At 36.9% G+C, this 23,150-nt stretch overlaps 1 protein-coding gene across 1 annotated transcript; it reads left to right on the top strand.

Moving 5' to 3' along the window:
* Positions 1 to 393: 393 nt before the first annotated feature.
* LOC109683316 (lysozyme-like protein 6) lies at positions 394 to 1,698 on the top strand. The gene is made up of 2 exons (XM_020159099.2): positions 394 to 585; positions 1,318 to 1,698. Exons 1-2 carry the CDS (start codon positions 504 to 506, stop codon positions 1,593 to 1,595), a joined length of 360 nt encoding a protein of 119 aa, XP_020014688.2. The 5' UTR covers positions 394 to 503; the 3' UTR covers positions 1,596 to 1,698.
* The last annotated feature ends 21,452 nt before the right edge of the window (positions 1,699 to 23,150 follow it).

Below are 23,150 nucleotides of genomic sequence, written 5' to 3'. Positions count from 1 at the left end.
GAGATCAGCACCCAGTATCTAGCCCATCTAGAAACACTCATTCAAATATATATGGACAAATGTCGTTGAAACAATTTTCACTAATCTGCCTGCCAAGCTTACTCCCCAACCCAATACCTCAGTGATACCTGTACCTGGGCCAATTACAAAAGAACCTACAAGGGAACCAGCTTAGCCTTGGCTTTTAACTATTGAAGCTGGGAAATGGGTATGTGAAGGTTCATGGGAGTACTTTCTTCTATAACATTTCTTCTTGTAAATGTTAATTTTTTGTGATCAGAAGTATTAATAATAAATGAGAGGAAAGACACAGGACCCCTCCAGGTGGTGAATGAGAGAGGACATTTGGCTACTCTCTACAGATTCCCCACGCTCTCAGAGAAGACCAGCAGAAAGTCTGTGAGACAAAATCCGCAGGCCCTACCAGGTGCCTTCTCCCCTCTGAGGATGAGCACAGTGCGGTCTTCCCGGGCATCAGCTGCCTCCTTGCTGTAAATGGGGACATGACCATCAGTCGCTGTGAGTTGGCCAAGATACTGCACAAGGAAGATTTGGATGGGTTTGAAGGCTACTCCTTGAGCGACTGTGAGTGCCATTTCCTCCACTCCTCCCCTTTCTCCTTTTCCACTCATGCCCAGTGCCCCTCTTCTTTCCTCTTTCAATGCCACGTTGAAAAGGATACCCATCCCCAAGAAACCTTACCCACATTCAGTATTCATCCAACAGTTATTAACTGAGCTCTTATTATATGCCAAGAATTGTTTTAGCCTCTGAGAATGTAGTTCCTTCTGTAATAGTGTTCATACTCAAGAGGAAAGGGCAGCAGCAGCCAACCACACCACACACACACACACACACACACACAGACACACACATGCTCACACACACACACACACACACACACACACACACACATGCTCACACACACACACACGTCTTCCTACACCTTCCTCCTCTATCCTGCGTTGTGATTTTCTACATACATATCCTCATTCTTGCCCTATAGACTTTAAAGTGACACCTGTATTTGACCCAGTTGAAAGTCCCTTATTAGGCTTTGCATAGGTCCTGACACAGAGGAAGTGCTCAGTAAGTGCAGAAAGCATGGATGGACAGATGGAAGTTGTATGAGTGGATGGGGTAGATGAGTTGAATGATTCCAGGAGAAGCCCATGGGTGGTTTTAGCCCTCTGGCCCTAACTATTGCGTCTTGAGCCTTGTTCCTCCCTTTGAATTCCTTCCCTCCCTTTCTCTGCCATCTCTTTTCTCAGTCATCTTACTCTTCCCTAAATCCTGACCCTCCTCTTCTGCTCTAAGGGCTGTGCCTGGCTTTCATGGAAAGCAACTTCAACATTTCAAAGGAACATGAAAATTCAGATGGCAGCTTTGATTATGGCATCTTCCAGATCAACAGCCATTACTGGTATAATGCCTACCAGAGTCACCCGGAAAACTTCTGCCACGTGGACTGTCGAGGCCTGGCTAGGGTCCCAGGGTGGGAGGGGACACCAGGCTCTTCTCCCACAACTTCGCTTCCAACCCACATCCTGGGCATGCCCTCCTGGGGCTATTCAAAGAGTCAGGGAATCCCTTAACTAAACAGAGACTTGACTTAGTGGCTCTAATGTCCATCCAGTCAGGAGTTACTGCAGATATTTTGAGACAATCAGCAAACTGAGTTTCAAAGAGAGAACTGAGCCAGGCGGGTATTTAATGTCTGTATTGCCATACACCAAGCTAGAAATTCTCAGAAATTTTCTATAGCAGGTTCCTGTTTCTGTTGGTGAGTTTGAGTCCCTCTGGTCTCTGCAGACAAGCTTCCTCTGCTCCCCAGTTCACAAGACAGATTATAGGCCCCAAAATTTATTAGCAGAAATCCTCAGCAACCATAGAGAATGACAAGGCTCAGTCCTAGTCCAAAATCCTGAGCTAGATAATCTGATTGGTTCAGCTTGAACCATGTTTCTGCCCTGTCCACTCAGTTGTAGGTGTGGGAGAAGTTAAGCTGTGAACACATGGGTGTCCCAGGGGCTCTCTCATAATTAAAAGTGTGGTGCTCATTAACTGGGCAGATACCATCAAAGCTTTCAGGTTCTCAACAGTGGATGCTCAGGATGGCCACTTGCCTTTTCTGTGCTTCAAACTGGACTTGTAATATAAATGACTGCCTCTACAGGCAGCTGTGAGTACGGAAGGAACTGTGTGTCTTGTGACTCAAAACACCATCTAGGAAGGACATGGTGATTGTCAGGGCTGATCTTTCTGAAGACTCAATGGTTGCCTCTGTGATTTTTTTTAAATTACTTTCAGTCCTGTAAAACAGTGCTGTCGAATATTAAATAGTTAATATTCGATAAATATTGTCTCAATAGAGATGATTAGCATATATGACCAGGGATGTAGCACCATGGAAATAAGAGAGCAAGAGGATTTGCTAGTTTCCCAGATTCACTTTTAATACACAATTCTGAGTTCTTGTTAAGTAAATTTTCTTTTTTTTCTTTTCTTTTTTTTTTTTTTTTTTTGGTGGTGGTGGTGGTAGTAGTTTATTTGATTGTGTGGTTTTGGTTTTTTTTTTCAGAATTATAAATAAGTGTTTTTTTTTTAATACACAATTCTGAGTTCTTGTTAAGCAAATTTTCTTAACATTATTTTGTACAAACAGTCTCTCAAAATATGTATTAAGTGGGTAAATCAGACCTGATTTATAGTAAATTATTATTTCAAGTGATAAGACATATTCAAGACTACTCGTAAAATCCTGAATCTGAGAGCTTTGGACCAGGAAAGAAGAGGGAGAAGTGTTGTTATGGTTTGACTGTGATCCCCAATGCAATGAGAGTGAAGACCTTTAAGCAGTGTTTAGGTCATGAGGCTAGGGCTGTAATAACCTGATACTATTGCTCTTGCTTCTGCAGTAGTGGGTTTGCTATTGAGAGTTCAGCCCCCTCTGTGCTCTCTCTTTTGCTTGATTGTACTTGCTCCCTTTTGTGTGCTCTGTCTTTGTCTCTGTCTTTCTCTTTCTCACGATACAGACTTTCTTGTCTTTCTGCCTATACAGCAAGAAGGCCCTGCCAGATGTTGGCCCCTTGATCTTTGACTTCTTGGTCTCCAGAACTGTGAGAAATTACCTAGCTTCAGGTATTCTGTTATAGTAGCACAGAACAAACTAAGACAGGTGTGATAAATTTTCGTGGTGCAGTGAGATCTCAGAGGATTGGCTTTTATTTACTTATTTTAAGGTAGAAGAATGGGTCCAATTATAATCTAGGGACGTACTTTGAGAAGCCCTCCCTCCACCCAACAGAATGTGGCTCCACTACACATAATATATACTTACAGCATGCATGGTGGAATGGAGGGATGCCAGGCTCAATGGTGGTGCCTGGTGCTCAGTAAGTGTTCATTGAATGAATATTGAAGGACAATATATCATTCATAATTTTGGGCACAAACAATACATTGTAACATCCAGGAAAGTTACTATGTTGTTACCAGACAAAAGGTTACATTCTCTATTTTTTATAAGATTAAAAAAACTAACCTGATATTTTATATAATCAAAATAACATGCTTTAAAATGTTATTATCCCCTAGCTGAGAGTTGGGGATGTAACATACCCCATAATTAGCATCTTCTTGCTTCACTTGGTGATAGTGCTTTTCTTTTCCTGGGAAGGTACACCTGCGTGTGCTCTGGGAACAATCTATAGGCTTCTGCACTATCCTGGCCATTTGGACCTGTGATTCAAACTTGCCTTGACTGATTTTCCTGAGACAGAATCCTAAGATTCATCTGGCTTCATCCTCCTGATGAAACTGTTAATTTGTTCCTGTGATTATCTGGACCCTATGATGCTACCTTTGTTTTGGTTTTTTTTCAATCCTCTATTTTCAGCTGTTTCTTTGATTCTGTAAATCACTCTAAGGCCTTCCAAAATTTTCTCTTTTGCTTTAATTAGCCAGACTTAGTTTCTTTTCACCATAAACAGAAGACCTTAATAATAGGAAAAACCTTTGTATTTTACCTTTTACTGGCTTTTTTAGTCCAAGGTAGAAAAATGCTGTTTTTTTCCTTAGGTTAGCAACAGATCATGGAACATCTGTTCCATGAATTCTGACACTAGTGGCTGACTTTGTGCCAGTCAATTACCAGTTTATACAGAACAGGAGCCACAAGTGAGGAACTGTTCACTCTAGATTTGTTGGGCTTGTAGTGCTGGCTGCTTATCTCCCTTCTTATCAAGTATGAATGGAGAAGATTCTTATTTAAAGTCTGACTTGAAAGTATGACTATCTTCTTGGATTAATCTTAGTCTGTGAGTTGGTCCTCACGGAACAAACAGTTCAATTTTGTCTCAATTGCTTGTGATAACAGCAACAGCTTTACATAGTTTCAACCTAAGTATATGAAAAAATGATCAACATCATTAATAATCAGGCAAATGCAAGTTAAAATCACAATGAGGTATCATCCCACTCCATTTAGAATGGCTATTAAAAGGACAAGAGATGCCAGGGGTGTTGGTGTATGTAAGCCACTTAACTGTGGAACCTGGGTGACTGAAGCCGTAAAAGAATGGGGGGACTACTGAGTCCTGCTCAATAGTCACTTTAATGAAGCATACTACTGGTTTTATAAACTCCTTTTACACAGAGCACATTTGGTCAGAAAAAGTATGCCAAGTATTACATTTCAAGGTTACATTAGTACGGGGAAGCACAGTTGAAATTAACTCTGTTATGTCTCCTTTAAAATGGGAACAGAAAAAATAAATAATTAAAATGGGAACAGAGAAGCAGGAGAAGCACACGGTCAGTATAACCTTCTTATTTACATCTGAAGGACACGAAGCCATCTGGGAACCTTGAACACTGTTTTTCTGGACGTCTGGCTTTCTCACAATGCCAGATACCAGATCACACAGGCACAGTCTGGTCCTGAGACTTTTGCCTCAGTTCCTTGGAGCTTTATCATAAGGCCAAATACCAACTCACACAGGCACAGTCCCATTGTTGGCTCCAACAAAGGGTACACCAGTAATCCCAGCACTTGGGAGGCTGAGGCAGGAGAATCTTGAGTTTGAGGCAAGCCTGGCTACTCAGTCAGATCCTGTATAAATAAATAAACAAGTAAATAAATAGACAAACAATAACAAGTGTTGGTGAGCATGTAAAGACAGAAAAACTCTCATATACTGTTGATGGGAATGTGAATTAGTACAGCCATTATGAAAAACGGTATGGTTGCTCCTCAAAAAATACCCATAGGAAGGAAATGTTGAGGAGATACCTGCATTCTCATGTCCATTGCAGCACTACCCACAATAGCCAAGATACAGAATAAACAAGTGGCCATTGATGGGTGAATGGAGAAAGAAAGTGTGTGGGACATACACACGCACACACATGAATATGTTTCAACTATAGAAGATTGAAATCCTGTTATTTGCAACAACATGGATGGAACTGGAGGACATTAAATAAGTCAGGAACAGAAAGACAAATATCACATGTTCTCTCTAACAAAAATGGATCTCATTGAAGTAGAGAATAAAACGGTGGGTATGAGAGGGAAGGGGCTGTGGAGATGTTGGTAAAAGGATACATAACCCCTGTTAAGTAGAAGGAATCAATTTTAAAAGAAATCAGTTGTATAGCAAGGTGACTATAGTTAATGGCATTTTATTATATTGTTGAAAATTGTAAAGAATGGGTGTATGTGCTATCACCAGAAATGATAACTATGTGAGGTGATCCATTTGTTAGCTAGCTAGATTTATCCATTCTGCACTGTGAATAAACTTCAAAATATTTTGCTGTACAAGACAAGTTACACAATTTTACATTTCAGTTTCTAAAAATCAGAAAGATGGTCAGGCATGTTTTCTTTTCTGAACTTCATGGTGATTTAAGGGATTTAAATTTTTTCTTGACTGATATTTAAATTTCTTCTCGTTTTCATTTTGAAATACTCTGTTATTTCTCTGTCTTCTTAGGCTATCAACTTCCTCAATGGCATTAGAGTTTAATTTGTAGGTGTGGCTCATTGCTTAACAGATTATTGATCTGATTTAAATATTATAATCTGAGAAAACAGGTTTTTCTATGTGAATGTCTTTGGCTTAGTGCCTCCGTGAAGGCACAATGACATGTTCACTGTAGTTGTCAGGTGTTTCTTCAGGTCCTCGATTTCCTCATCTCTAGTTTATAATCCATGTCTTCTAGGATGTTATCTATTTTAGAGAATAGCACGTCCCACTTTAGGAAAGAAGGAAGTGATAAAAATAGGAACTGACAGCTAAGAAGTATGATCAGATAGAAGAAAGCTACTGCTTAATAATGAAAAAAAAAACCTCTTCAGGGCTACAGAGATACTTATTGTGAAAACCAGGAATATGATACATTTTGCCAATCTTGCTCCAGGGTATGCTTTCTATAGTTTGCAGGAAAGGAACATTTAGAAGAGAGTTAATTATATATTATCTAAAATTTTATTTATATATTAATTACATGTTCTACTTTTGTATATTATAAATTAAATATATCTTTTAGACAAGCCTGATAAATTGTATTAGACAATAACTAGAGTTCTGGATAGCAGATAAAATTTAAAACATTTTATTGTTAGAAAACTAGAAATTGGCTGGCGAAGTGGTTCAAATGGTATAGCACTTGCCCAGCAAGCGTGAGGCCATAAGTTCAAACCCCAGTACCACAAAAAAAAAAAAACAAAACCCAAATAACTAGAAATTATCAAATTAGTCATAGCTGCAACTAAAAGATCAATAGGTGAATGGGATAATAAAATAAACAATCTAATTATTACATAATAAAGCCTATAGATCTAGTTTTACTTGCCTTCTTATTGGTATTCTGACTTATCAGGAAACCATTTTATATGATCAAGCAATACATTTTTATACACTTTCCCATCATCTGTAAATTAAGGCACAAAAAATTATATAGACAGTTCAAAAGACTATAAAAGGATAATTTTTAAATGTAAATTTAAAGACTTACTTTCTTAATTTATACCTTTACATTTTTCATGCCTATATACCTCTTTATAAATAAGTCCAAAAATAAGATGAGACTAATTCCTCCTTTTTTTTTTTTTTTTTGTGGTGTTGGGGATTGAACTCAGGGCCTCAAACATGCTAAGCAAATATTCTACCCTGAGCTACACCCCAGCCCAGGAAAAAACTCTTAATGTGTATAGTCTACACTGCAACCAGCATACCTCTTTCCTCACTCTGAGTTCTCCCTTCCTTCTACTACTTGGTAATTCATCTTTTTTCTCTTTGCCCTGCTTATGCTTTGTCTCATGGTAATGGTACTCTTAATGGCAGAAGTGATAGGGCCTTTCAAAATAACAAGTGTAAATGTCAGAGGCAGAATATTTTTATAACTAGAGGTCAATGTCTTCATCCTCTAGGGTTTTATAGGAAGTCACAGCTCAACTTCTATGCTGTTTGCACACTCAAGTCCACTCTATCACAGACATGTTCCACAGTAGTGCGTGAAGTATCTCCCAGTAACTGGCAATGTTTTCAGCAGCTCCTTATGTTCCTTATTTGTGAGCTCTATCCCCATATTTCCCAATACTTTTTGTGTCACTTTGGTACCAGTTTCTCCTCCTTTAAAAAAATATGGGAATGGTAAAAGTGAGAACTGCCTTCTGACTCCAAATGATGAAAAACTGTCTCCAAATGATAAAGGATTGTCTTCAGTTTTTAAATGGAGCTCAGGAAATGGATGCTATCTGGTTTCTTTTCCTTTTTTTGGGCAGTAACTGGGGTTTGAACTCAGGGGCCTTGTGCTTGCAAAACAGGCAATCTACCACTTGAGCCATGCGCTGGGAGTTATTTCTTTAAATCAAAAAAAAATACTCATTTTTAATAGTTGAAGGACCTCAGAGGTTAACCCAGCTTATAGTAAAGTGATATCCTGGGGGTCCAGTCATCTAAGTATGCATGTGTTGTTACCTAGTCTAAATCCCATTACCATAAGGTAGAATCTGTGTTATTCTGCTTTGCCTGAGTAATGAGGGAGATTATCCTTCCGTGTTGATCACATTATTCGTAATCCTCTCAAAGTTTTAATCTTAACATTTTCTGGTTACAGTAAGTACTAAGTAAGTATTTTGAATGAAAATATAACCATGGTGATAAGAATTACAAAATAAAAATGAGGTTTCAGAATATAATTATCACATTGTAGAGATACATCACCACAAAATTTTGCTAAAACATAAACAATCTGATGTAGTTTTCATGTCATTAGATCCAAAATTTAATCCCTAAAACAGCTGAATTTAAGTCAATAGGTAAGAAAATTCAATTTTAAATGTATATGTAAATGTGAAATACTTTCATTAGAGTTTTGCATGTTTTTACAAAATGTTTTTCCTACCTGTGAATTTCTTTGCTTCTTTTAGCAATTTATGCAGATCAGTCATCCCAGAAGCTGAAACATAAGCCACAATTAGATATGCATAATTGTGTACTGATTCAGAAAGATCATTCAGTAGAACTCTTTTCTTTATAATTTGCTTTGAATTATAGCCTAATGACATACACAGATGAATATGAAATAGGGAAATTACTGTCTAAATATATTAACTATTAATCCCATTATTTATTATTTCTCTTTTTAAAGATCTCAACCTCTGCACACCATGAACACCTGCCTCCTCTGGCTTGCTGTCTCTGCCCTACTACCTCCAGGTCCTGGGAATGAGCTGAAAAAGTTTGGAACACTAAGCTATTTGTCCATTGAACATTGTCCCTACCAACATCCCTGTTAGCTTCATTTATTGTAATTATTTTCTACAGATCTTGTTCCTTATACACTCCAAGAGTGGAGTGCTTTAAAATAAAAAGGATATATCTACTTTTTCTGTATTCCATTTAGAGATCTGAACACAGCAACTAGCATCAGGCTTGATGGCATCATTAAATAGTTCTTTTACAGGTGGTGAGGAAGGCTAGAGTTAGGGAAAGTTTGGGACTTATAGAAAATATATGACTTACTACTATATTTCAGATTGAACATTCCTTTCTTTCTCTGAGCCTTCTATTCAATTGCAGATGTGTGTAGGTTGTCCATGCCATGGCTCAGGGACAGATCCGACAACCCTCACCTGGCCAGGGGACCACTATGCCCCTCCCCACTCATTGATTATTGGCTGGGAATCGCCATGTTCTTCCCTTCCCATAGGTTAACACCTGGAAAAGAGAAGCTCGTTCTCTCTGTTTCCAGCTTCCACCTGGGCCCATCATGTTTTCTTTTGTAATTCCCTTCCCTAACTTTTAATTAACTCCATTCACACCCACATGTCCTGCCATGGATTGTTCCATCCGGGACACAAAGGATTTGAAAATCTTCTGATCAGAGACTGCACCATTTCCATTAGCAGTGGTAGGAAATGATCTGAGTCTCATACATGCTAGCAAGCACTTTACCACTGAGCTACATCCTCAGCCTCTTATTAAACATTTTAAATGATGGCCTGGAACATTTCAGTGGTAGAATTGGCTCTTAAATCAGTATTTTTTTTCAGAATGTAGATGTGGTATATTTTAAAGCAAGAAGAAAACTAGAAATTGTGCATATTACTGATATTTCTTTACACAAAGGATATGCTATTTATTATTATGTAGTCCTATTCTTCCTTTGGGGTAGTTTCTATTATCATATAAGTAGCAGGTTTGCACTTTGAGAACTCTTACTACTTACAGAACATATATTATGTAAAACTTCTTGAAGTACAGGAAGAAAATACACAGAAAATGGTGAAGACAAGTTAAGACCAGGGAGAATATATATAGGGAGAAGGTTTAACATATATTTAATCAGAATTCCAGAAAAAATAGAAGACTACAGAATAAAGATAATATTGGAAGAGGGTTGAAGGCATGGCTCAAGTGGCAGAGCATCTGCCTACCAAACATGAGGCCCTGAGTTCAAACGCCAGTACTGCCAAGAAAAAACAAAAACCAAAATCCTCAAAGACAATACTGGAAGAGGACAGCTGACGATTTTCCACATCTGGTAAAAGATTCCAATTGTCAGAGTCAAAAAACCCAATGAATCTCACAGATTCATTGTGAAATGAAAACAAATTAATTCCTATTTTCCACATCATGGTCAAACTTCAGAAAAATGTCCTAAAATCAACAACAAAGAAATGATTACTCTCCAAGGATTCATTATATTTACAGTGGACTTTCCATCTTTTCTCTTCAGTAATATTTTAAAGCATAAGATGGTGGGATGATACTTTAAATGTGATGAAAGAAAATAACTATCTAACTAGAATTCTTTATCTAGAGAAAAATATCAAGAACAAAAGTAAACCAAAGAAATCTATTTAAATTAATCAGTTAGCTAATTAATTTTAATTGGTGTATATTAAGTTGTACATAGTAAGGGTTTTATCATGACATTTCTATATATGCATATAATGTACTTTGGTCATATTCACTCCCTTTGTTATTCTTTCTTATCTCCTCCTTCCTCCCCTTATTCCCTTCCCCTTTAACAAGTGGTGCTGGGAAACCTGGATGTCTACATGTAGAAGACTGAAACGAGACCCCTCTGTCTTAACCTCACACAAAAATCAACTCAGAGTGGATGGAAGACCTTAATGTAAGACCTGAAACTTCAAAACTGCTAGAAGAAAACATAGCAGGGAAATACTTCTGGATACAGGTAAAGCAAGGACTTTCTGAATAGGATACTAAAACTCAGGAGGTAAGAGCAAGAATTGACAAATGGGGTTGTATCCAGTTAAAAAAATCTTTCCAACATATGTTTTAGACCTTTGTCAGGGATGAGATGACAGTGCCTGCTCAGGCTTATTTCTGGGTCTCCTATTCTAGTCCATTGGTCTGGTTTGCCAGCAGCGTATGCTTTGTTCTGCGGCTCTGTAGTGTAGTGTGAAGTCAGGTCTGTGACACCTCCAAGCATTCCAAGCACTCTTTTTTATTTTTTGGCTTGGAATTATTTTGGTGTTTCCATGTGAATTTTAGGATTGATTTTTCTATTGAAAGGGTTTGCATTGAATTTGTATGCCAGCTTTGGTAGTATGGTCATTTAAAAATATTTATTTATATAGGATTTCACTATGTAGCCCAGGCTGACCTGAGTTCATCCTCCTGCAGCCTCCCAAGTGCTGGTATTACAGGCATGTTCTACTATGCCTGGCTAAAAAAATAAAGCTATTTTTGTACCAGAAAAGAGAGTATTTATTACTAACAGATCATTAATAAAGGAAATTGCTCTAGGCAGAAGAAAAATGATCTCAAAGGAAAGGTCAGAGATTCAAGAAAGAATGAAAAGCAAAGAATAGGCGAACATTTTGTAAATCTGAATAAATTTTGGCTTTATAAAACACTGCTACTACTACTTACTAAAGTAAAAGAAAAGATAGATGAATAATGTCAATATAAAGAAGGAGAAAAGTTAAAATGTTCTTAGGTCCTTCTGTTTTTCAAGAGGAAATGAATCTGGAGAGACACAAACCTGCATGTTTCTATGGTTCTATAGCAAGGCTCAGCAATAGAAGAGAGATTCCAATGACTGGGTCAATCAAATGCCAAGTGTGTCATAGAGCAGGAATGACAGAGAGAGCAGCTGGACAGTGAAATAGGCTAGAAGACAGTTTTATATTGAAAGAAAATGGAATTTTTTTCCTTTATTTTTGTGATGGGTGGGTGTACACTGTGGTATTATAGAGGTTCTTACAATGTATCAAATATATGAATTGACCCCCTCAACTATTCTTCTCTTTATCAGCCCCCTCTCCCCATTCCTGGAGTAGTTTCAATAGATATAATTTTTGCACTGACTTACATGTGTACACATTTTTGCACTGTATTCACCCTCTTACTCCCTTCCCCAAACACCTCACCCCTCCCACTGGTGCCAGTCCTTCCCTCTAGACAGGACTTGTTCTGCCTTCATGTTCTTCGATTTTGTAGGAGAAAAAAGAGAAAATATACAATAAAAAACATTATATTTTAGCTTGTTTGGGATTACACAGGGAGTTTCCTTGTGATATTTCCATGTATATGTGTATTGTAATCCCAAATGGTTGATCTCATCTAATTTTAGGGTCTAATATTTTTTATAATTACAGGGATAGATTTCTTGGGAATGCTAGTAAAAGAACTCCAAGTCTATTTTAAAGAGAAACTAAAACATTGCTGTTTAAAATTCCTAATGTAGAGAAGGTATGAGACTAGGAAGGAATAATGTGAGCTAGTATAAAATACAGGAAGAAGGGACCAGGAAGTTGGTCTATTACAAGGTAGAAGAATGACTTTTGAATGATGTTGAAATGATCTAATTAATCTGAAATTAGCAACCTTTTCTCTGTGGGTAATAAACTGTCCTTTAGCTTCTCTCGAGTAAAGACTTACCACCTATAACTCACTCTGGTACATATGTCATGCACTCTGATGTTAATGAAAATATACCAAATCAAAATGTGCTCTCATGTGGACTGGGTTCTTTAGATTTTGAAAGTCATACTAGCATTAAAACAGATCTAATTTCAGGAATTCTCACATATAAGACTGTAAGTCTAAATATCTCTATAAGGACTAATAATATCTATTATGCTCACTAGTCACTGGTAAGTTTTGTAACAAATCTTTAAGTTTCTCATCTGGGAGTTTGATTTTCATGTTTTCCAAAGTGTTTTTCAGGTTATTAACATTAACCTTCCCACCTAAGGAAAGAATCAGAAATGCAAAGGAAATGTAATGAGTTTACTGAACAAGAGTGAATTTCAGTTAATTACCACATAATATGGCTATCAGCAAAAAACATCCAAACTCAAAATATCCAAGTGCAAAAAAGGGGACTGTTAGGTCCCTGGCATTCTTGGGGTGGGCAGAAGGTCCTGAGGCTAGCACTGAAACCAGACCCCCTGATTTATGACTGCTTGCCAAACTCCCCTGCTTGTTTCCCTGCTCTGCTTACAAAACTCAGGAACTTCCAGTTACTCAACTAGCCAGGTATGTCGACCTGTTCCATCTGGTGATCACAGATAATCAGAGACCAGAGACTCTCTCCCTCCTCTATGGCTTGGTGCCTCCTATAAAGCCCACTACCCATTTCAGCCAAAGTGCTGCACTCTGAACCCGAGAGTGACATTCCTGCTGTCTGGTTCCTAATAAATCTTTCTTTTCCACATGTGGCATGGTCTTTATTTGGCAGTTCCTTATAGGGACAAAGTAGACTTAAAATTGTCTACTTGCTTGGTCTTCAGGAAAATCCTACCAAATAGAAATTCACTCATCAATGAATTATAATGGTGGAGAGAAATCTAAAACTTTCAGGAAGATAAGACTTAAAAGCTCAGTTTTGTTCATTTAGTTACTGAAATGCCATAAACAAGATTTTAATTTTTATAACAACCTTTAACTTGCCTTTAACTGCATTCATGTCATCCATCACTTTTTTCAGAGAAACATTTCCATTAGCTGTAATGCAAAATACATTGTGGACAAGTGACAGAGAACTTAGAAAAACTGTAAACTAGCATCCATTGCAAGTCTATATATTTTACTAAATTATTTGTGTTCACCTTAAATTTATCGTTCCTGATTCAAGTGCTTGATTCCTTTGTAGTAAGAAGAAGAACTACAGATTTTGGTCCATGTCCCTTGAACATAGGGTTTGACAATAACAAGTGTACTGTAGCTCTAGTTTTTGGGTCTCCAGAAGCTTTCTTGCAAGCATGGTAAAAGATACCGTTTATAAAGATTTTGGTGGGGGGAGGATGAACCTTACACAGATACGAGCTAGAGGCTTTGTATCTTCCATCTATTCCTAATATACTTTCCTCTAATGTTTCCAACTTCTGTAATCTCAAAATGGTAGTGACATGTGGTTGTTAAATACTTCAGAAAATATTAATGATGTTTTGCTATTCCCTATAATTGATATATTTTCTCAGTTCTGACTCTCTTTGTATTCATGCATTCATTCATTTCCCTCCTCTTGCGCCCATATTTGTTTCTTCCAACTATTCTTTGGCCTGTCCTCTCAGCTTTGCTCATAGTCAAGTAGGACGATAACTTCAGACAAATAAAAATGACAGATGACAGAATTTCTTCTTACTTTCAGGCCAAGTTCTTCTCCATTAAAAATGTCCTAACTACCTCAAATCAACCTAATACCCCAAGATTCAAAATTTTCCCCTAAAAGGTAAAATAGTTATTTTGATGCTCACCATTAATAGGCTGATTTTGTATTACACTTTTAAGTTCCTTATTTTTGAGGTTGATTCTCATTTTCCCTAGAATTGTTTCAGGTTATCGACTTCAACCTTTCCTCCTTAAGAAAGAGATAGATATGTGAGACAAACCCAATAAAGATACGGTGTAAAAATACTTCTCATACTAAGTTAAATTAACCTTCAATAGGCTTGGCTGCTAGTGAGCATTAATTGGAATTCTATTACTGGGAAGTGGTTTGGCAATTAACTCTCATGCTCCTTTAAAATATTCATTACTAGTGTTGGGTGTGTTGCTCAAACAGTAGAGTGCCTACCTAGCAAAAGCATAAGCCCTGAGTTCAAACAGTACTGTAAAAATAAAAAGTTCGTAGCTGCTCACCAATTCTACTTTTTACAGAAAAAGGCTATGCAGAAGGGGAAGGGTAAGTGTTCATTATATTTATAATAAGTAAAAAAAGAAGAAAAACCCCAGAAATTAAATACCTAATGACAGTGTATTATTAAGTACACTAATATATTTTTATTCCATAGAAAATTATATCACTACAGCCATTAGAAAAGATGGTTACCACAGGAAGAGTTGCTTTCTAACAGGGTAGAGTTATATTGTATGGTCATTTAACTTATATGGATTGAAATCACTTGCCTAGTAAAAACAGACAGGAAGTGAATAGCATAAATGATGCCCGAGACCCTGCCCTACCATATGCAGCAGGCACAAGAATAGAGTGAATCTCAGAGAGACAACATCAACTCATTACTCCAAGAGATGTATCTGTCATTGTAAGTATCACCAATGCAATGTGATTTTAGCATTACTCATATTTAAGCCAATTATTACTTCATCTAGCTGCTCAAATATAGGCGTAATAGCCTGTTCCAACACTGAGGAAAGTAATATTAAATCATCACAACTAGAATGTTTGTATCTTTTATGTAAATTTCCAACGTCATTTCAGAACAATTTTGACTATATGAGATTTTAAAGAATATTTTAATTATAGAGAGCTTCAAAATATTGAGTGATTATGATTATATAGTAAGACTATGAGTGATAATTTAAAATTTTTAAGTGTTTTCTCAAATGGACATATGACATCTTTTTAGATTTATTTATTTATTTTGGCAATACTGGAGTTTGAACTCAGGGCCTTACACTTGCTAGGCAGGTGCTCTACCACTTGAGCCACACAACCAGTACTTGCTTTTAGTAATTTTTTTCAATAGGATCTCTCCATTTATGCCCAGGCTCTGACTTCTGTTTGTACATTCCATGTAATTTATATTGAAAAAAATAAAACTAACAATTCACAGCTGAGCATTATGATTTTTATTTCTAGCACTTTGAAGTGCAAAGCTTTCAATAGATCAATCCAGGAATACACACAGACATACACACACACACACAAAACCAGCTATGATGATATTTACGACTAGTTCCTTTGAGTCTGAGCCTGTATGTGCTTACACAGCACATACATAAAAAACCATAAGATCAATATGTAACCAATATATAGAAGAAGTAGCAGAGAAATCATAACCTAATAACTTGGAAAAAAGATAAATACAAAGATTGAGAATCTCAGTCCTATAAATTTTTTCATAAACTTTATTATACACCTTTAAAAGTCTTCAAGGCCAATAACAGTCTATTCTGAAAAACAATCTGTAAGAAAAGGTACAGTTCAGGACAAAGAATGTCTTTCAAAGAGAATAACAATTAGACTCCTTAGTTTTACTGACTTGAGGAAAGTCTCTTTCACCTTCAAATCATGATGAAATTAAGCAATAAACTCTTATGGTATGGAGTGGTTTACTGGTGTAGAGGTCAGGGGTCTTCATTTAAATCTTTCTCTGCTACCGATTAGCTTTTGGGCTTAAACAAATGCATGCTATATTTCCTCCAGTGTAAAATGGGATAATTGTCATCATTGTATGTGGTGAAAATGGTACCTGAGCATCATTAGGACTCAATAAGTGCTAGAGGTTATTATTAATAGACCTAACTCCTCAACACCCAAGGCAGCTGTTGGTTTACTGACTGTAGAACTGAAACCCATATACTCATCTTTTCTTTTCTTTCTTTTTCTTTTTTTGAGACAGGGTCTTGCTATATAGCAATGACTCCTGATCCTTTTGCCTCAACCTCTGGAATGTTGGGATCTTTCCTATTTTTGACTCCTTTCATTCTATTTCTTTCGCTTCCTCTTACTCCTAAAGTTTAGCATGCCAAATGGTCTAATAGGTTAACAACAAGAATTTTTTTTTTTAGTCCCTGATGTTAAACTCATGTTTGTAGGTTTTGCTAACTTCCAAACTAGTATAAAAATATGGTAAAATGCAATTTCATAGCAGCTGGTACAGGAATTATTTATAGAGGCAGATAGGCCTTTGCTGAGAAGATTCTTCTTTTCTTTCTTTGCAACAAGGTCTCACTATGTAGCCCAGGGTGGGCTTGAACTTGAAAGCCTCCTGCCTCTGTCTCAAGTGCTGGGATTATAGTGTGTACCAGCACAGCTGGCTAAGAGATGCTTTTTAAAGCTCACTTTGAGAAGACATTTCACCTTTGTGTTTAAAGGAATCGAGAAACAACAATGATAATAGACAAGGGAGAGAAATTTGGCATCCTTCCAGAAATTGAGGAGAATGAGGGAAGAGTTTTCAGGGTTTAGCTCTGTGACGGATAAGGGTCAGGAAAAGGGAATTGTCAGTAACAATCTATGGAAAAGTGACTCGGGAGGGGACAATGTCTCATGAGGACTTTTGCAATGTTTACTGAGAAATAAAAGATGTAAATCCTCCTTTCCTCTCCCTTACCAAATCATCAGCAACATCTCCTCAAAAATGATTTTGTGAAAGAGGTTCTTTTGGAGATTGAACTGTGCACCTGAGTTGATAAATAATAATAGAAGGACTGTTTATAAGGAAAAATGAGCTGCAGGATGGGTGCAGGTAACATCTGAACATGCATCACTTTAAAATATAAATTTCAAAAGTAGAACCATAAAACTAAACTTTCTGGAGGTCATAGTAATACATATGCAGCTAGCCATCAACTAGCAATAATTCTGTAGGTCATAGTAACATACAGACAGCTCACCATCCACTGGTAGTGATTCTAACAGTTCCACACATTCCTTGTTAGTGACTTTAAACCCCATGTCTCCAAGCACACTTTTCAGATCACTGGTATCAATCTTTTCTCCTTTAAAAGACAGAGTGTGGTTACAGGTGAAAAAATTTAAAAATTCAGTATTTTAGAGGTTCATAAGAATGTGTTATTAGCCAGTGACACACTGGATAAGGAATTGGATTGCAAATTGAATAATGAATTGCCAACAGAAATAATTCTAGCAATAATTATCTGACAGATATAACTGATCATTCAAAAAGTGATCTTGGGCTTTCCAAAAATTTACTCAGTTTATGAATGTACTTAACCAAAATTTAGTTATTTTGCCTATTTACATAAAGGCAAAGAAATATTTATAAATGCAAAATATCTCTAAGTATGTAAGACTTGTTATGAAGAGTAAGTCCTATAGTTTATTTTAATATGCAGATTGCCCAAGATCAAATAAATTTTATCAGGCAGAAATATTTTGCAACAACAGGGTAAATGGCTAAATTAATATCAACAAAATATTAGAAAAGTAACACCTAAAATAAAATTTATTGTAGAGCATTAGTGTATCAGTGACATAGAAAACCACCTGTGAAATCCTTCATTTTCATCATTACATCTTTTCTTTTATTCATATGTGCATACAATGCTTGGGTCATTTCTCCCCCCTGCCCCCACCCCCTCCCTTACAACCCACTCCGCCCCCTTCCTCTCCCCCGACCCCCCTCGAAACCCGGCAGAAACTATTTTGCCCTTATTTCTAATTTTGTTGTAGAGAGAGTATAAGCCATACTAGGAAGGACCAAGGGTTTTTGCTAGTTGAGATAAGGATAGCTATACAGAGAGTTGACCCACATTAATTTCCTGTGCATGTGTGTTACCTTCTAGGTTAATTCTTTTTGATCTAACCTTTTCTCTAGTTCCTGGTCCCCTTCTCCTATCGACCTCAGTTACTTTTAAGGTATCTGCTTTGTTTCTCTGCGTTGAGGGCAACAAATGCTAGCTAATTTTTTAGGTGTCTTACCTATCCTCACCTCTCCCTTGTGTGCTCTTGCTTTTATCTTGTGATCAAAGTTCAATCCCTTTGTTGTGTTTGCCCTTGATCTAATGTCCGCATATGAGGGAGAACATACAATTTTTGGTCTTTTGGGCCAGGCTAACCTCACTCAGAATGATGTTCTTCAATACCATCCATTTACCAGCAAATGATAACATTTCATTCTTCTTCATGGCTGCATAAAATTCCATTGTGTATAGATACCACATTTTCTTAATCCATTCGTCAGTAGTGGGGCATCTTGGCTGTTTCCATAACTTGGCTATTGTGAATAGTGCTGCAATAAACATGGGTGTCCAGGTGCCTCTGGAGTAACCTGTGTCACAGTCTTTTGGGTATATCCCCAAGAGTGGTATTACTGGATCATATGGTAGATCAATGTCTAGCTTTTTAAGTAGCCTCCAAATTTTTTTCCAGAGTGGTTGTACTAGTTTACATTCCCACCAACAGTGTAAGAGGGTTCCTTTTTCCCTACATCCTTAGCAACACCTGGTGTTAGTGGTGTTGTTAATGATGGCTATTCTAACAGGGGTGAGGTGGAATCTTAGTGTGGTTTTAATTTGCATTTCCTTTATTGCCAGAGATGGTGAGCATTTTTTCATGTGTTTTTTGGCATTTGAATTTCTTCTTTTGAGAACGTTCTGTTTAGTTCACTTGCCCATTTCTTTATTGGCTCATTAGTTTTGGGAGAATTTAGTTTTTTAAGTTCCTTATATATTCTGGTTATCAGTCCTTTGTCTGATGTGTAGCTGGCAAATATTTTCTCCCACTCTGTGGGTGTTCTCTTCAGTTTAGAGACCATTTCTTTTGTTGAGCAGAAGTTTTTAGTTTTATGAAGTCCCATTTGTCTATGCTGTCTCTTAGTTGCTGTGCTGCTGGGGTTCCATTGAGAAAGTTCTTACCTATACCTACTAACTCCAGAGTATTTCCTACTCTTTCCTGTATCAACTTTAGAGTTTGTGGTCTGATATTAAGATCCTTGATCCATTTTGACTTAATATTGGTATAGGGTGATATATATGGATCTAGTTTCAGTTTTTTGCAGACTGCTAACCAGTTTTCCCAGCACTTTATGTTGAAGAGGCTGCTTTTTCTCCATCGTATATTTTTAGTGCCTTTGTCAAAGACAAGTTGGTTATAGTTGTGTGGCTTCATATCTGGGTCCTCTATTCTGTTCCACTGGTCTTCATGTCTGTTTTTGTGCCAGTACCATGCTGTTTTTATTATTGCTTTGTAATATAGTTTGAAGTTAGGTATCGTGATGCCTCTAGCATTGTTCTTTTCACTGAGTATTGCCTTGGCTATTTGTGTTCTCTTGTGTTTCCATATAAATTTAACGGTAGATTTTTCAGTCTCTTTAATGAATGTCATTGGAATTTTGATGGGAATTGCATTAAACATGTAGATTACTTTTGGGAGTATCGACATTTTTACTATGTTGATTCTACCAATCCATGAGCATGGGAGATCTCTCCACTTTCTATAGTCTTCCTCAATCTGTTTCTTCAGAAGTGTATAGTTTTCCTTGTAGAGGTCTTTCACATCTTTTGTTAGGTTTACACCTAGGTATTTGATTTTTTTTGAGGCTATTGTAAATGGAATTGTTTTCATACATTCTTTTTCAGTTTGCTCATTGTTAGTGTATAGAAATGCTAATGATTTTTCTATGTTGATTTTATATCCTGCTACCTTGCTATAGCTATTGATGATGTCTAGAAGCTTCTGAGTAGAGTTTTTTGGGTTTTTAAGGTATGGGATCATGTCGTCTGCAAATAGGGATATTTTGACAGTTTCTTTACCTATTTGTATTCCTTTTATTCCTTCTTCTTGCCTAATTGCTCTGGCTAGGAATTCCAGTACTATGTTGAATAGGAGTGGAGATAGTGGGCATCCTTGTCTGGTTCCTAATTTTAGAGGGAATGGTTTCAGTTTTTCTCCATTAAGTATAATGCTGGCTGTAGGCTTGTCATATATAGCTTTTATAATGTTGAGGTACTTTCCTTCTATTCCTAGTTTTCTTAGAGCTTTTATCATGAAATGGTGTTGGAGCTTGTCAAAGGCTTTTTCTGCATCTATTGAGATGATCAAGTGGTTTTTGTCTTTGCTTCTGTTAATGTGGTTTATTACATTTATTGATTTTCATATGTTGAACCACCCCTGCATTCCTGGGATGAAGTCAACTTGGTCATGGTCAATAATCTTTTTGATGTGTTGTTGAATTCGGTTTGCCATTATTTTGTTAAGGATTTTTACATCAATGTTCATTAAGGAAATTGGCCTATAGTTCTCCTTTTTGGAGGTGTCTTTGCCTGGTTTGGGATAAGTGTAATACTGGCCTCATAAAATGTGTTAGGCAGTTTTCCTTCCCTTTCTATTTCGTGGAACAGTTTAAGGAGGGTTGATATCAGTTCTTATCTAAAGATCTGATAGAATTCAGCAGAGAACCCATCAGGGCCTGGACTTTTCTTTTTAGGGAGACTCTTGATTGCTGCTTCAATTTCATTTTGTGTTATAGATCTATTCAGGTGATTAATTTCCTCTTGGTTCAGTTTTGGATGATCGTATGTATAAGAAATCTGTCCATTTCTTTAAGATTTTCAAATTTATTTGAATATAGGTTCTCGAAGTAGTCTCTGATAATTTCCTGGACTTCCATGGTGTTTGTTGTTATCTCCCCTTTTGCATTCCTGATTCTACTAATTTGGGTTTTTTCTCTCCTTATTTTAGTCAGGTTTGCCAGGGGTCTGTTGATCTTGTATATTTTTTCAAAGAACCAACTTTTTGTTTCATTAATTCTTTGTATGGTTTTTTTGGTTCCTATTTCGTTGATTTCAGCTCTTATTTTTAATATTTCTCTCCTATTTGTTTTGAGATTTGCTTGTTCTTGTTTTTCTAGGAGTTTGAGATGTATCATTAGGTCATTGATTTGGGATCTTTCAGTCTTTTTAATATATGCACTCATGGCTATAAACTTTCCTCTCAGGACTGCCTTTGCTGTGTCCCATAGGTTCCGGAAGATTGTATTTTCATTTTCATTGACTTCCAGGAACTTTTTAATTTCCTCTTTTATTTCATCAATGACCCATTGTTTATTAAGTAATGAGTTATTCAGTTTCCAGCTGTTTGCATGTTTTTTGTCTTTACTTTTGTTGTTGAGTTCTAGTTTTATTGCATTGTGATCAGATAGTATGTACGGTATAATTTCTATTTTCTTATATTTGCTGAGGCTTGCTTTGAGCCCTAGGATATGATCTATTTTGGAGAAGGTTCCATGGGCTGCTGAGAACAATGTATATTGTGTAGAAGTTGGATGAAATGTTCTGTAGACATCAAGTAGGTCTATTTGATCTATTGTATATTTTAGATCTTGAATTTCTTTATTTTTTGTTTGGATGACCTATCTATTGATGATAATGGGGTGTTAAAGTCTCCCACAACCACTATGTTGGAGTTAATATATGCTTTTAGGTCTTTCAGGGTATGTTTGATGAAACTAGGTGCGTTGACATTGGGTGCATATAGGTTGATAATTATTATTTCCTTTTGGTCTATTTCCCCTTTTATTAGTATGGAATGTCCTTCTTTATCTTGTTTGATCAATGTAGGTTTGAAGTCTACTTTGTCAGAGATAAGTATTGCTACTCCTGCCTGTTTTCGGGGGCCATTGGCTTGGTAAATCTTCTTCCAGCCTTTCATCCTAAGCCTATGCTTATTTCTGTCGGTGAGATGGGTCTCTTATAAGCAACAAATTGTCGGACCTTCCTTTTTAATCCAGTTTGTCAAATGGTGCCTTTTGATGGGTGAATTAAGTCCGTTAACATTAAGTGTTAGTACTGATAAGTATGTGGTGATTCCTGTCATTTAGTTGTCTTAGTTGTTTGAAAGTTTGATTGTGTGTACATAAGTTGAGGTTACTCTTTACTTTCTTGCTTTCTTTTCCTATAGTTTGCTGCTGCCTGCCCTTTCATGGTTATATTGGGTTTCACTTTCTGTGTGCAGAATCCCTTGAAGAATCTTTTGTAGTGGTGGCTTTGTGGTCACATATTGTTTTAGTTTCTGCTTATCATGGAAGACCTTTATTGCTCCATCTATTTTGAATGATAGTTTTCCTGGGTAGAGTATCCTAGGGTTGAAGTTATTTTCATTCAGTGCCTGGAAGATCTCACCCCATGGTCTTCTTGCTTTTAATGTTTCTGTTGAGAAGTCTGCTGTGATTTTGATGAGTTTACCTTTGTATGTTATTTGTTTTTCTCTCTTACAGCCTTCAATATTCTTTCTCTGGTCTCTGGTTTTTGTTGTTTTAATGATAATATGCCATGGGGTAGATGTATTTTGGTCTGGTCCTTTTGGTGTTCTGGAGGCCTCTTGCATCTGTATGGGAATATCTTTCTCTAGATTTGGGAAATTTTCTGTTATTATTTTGTTGAATATATATGCATTCCCTTTGCTTGCACCTCTTCTCCTTCTTCAATGCCCATGATTCTCAGGTTTGGTCTTTTGATGGAGTCAGTGAGTTCTTGCATTTTGTTTTCACAGGTTTTGAGTTCTTTAACTAATAGTTGTTTGGTTTTTTCCTTTAATTACCATTTCATCTTCGAGTTCTGAGATTCTGTCTTCTGTTTGTTCTATTCTGCTGGATTGGCCTTCCATTTTGTTTTGCAATTCTTTTTCGTTCTTTTTTCTGAGGTTTTCCATATCCTGAGTCCCTTCCTCTT

Source organism: Castor canadensis, chromosome 11 (assembly GCF_047511655.1).
Source record: "Castor canadensis chromosome 11, mCasCan1.hap1v2, whole genome shotgun sequence".
Taxonomy (NCBI): domain Eukaryota; kingdom Metazoa; phylum Chordata; class Mammalia; order Rodentia; family Castoridae; genus Castor; species Castor canadensis.
The sequence above is the reverse complement of the archived record's forward strand: the minus strand, read 5'-3'. Positions and strand labels throughout refer to the sequence as shown.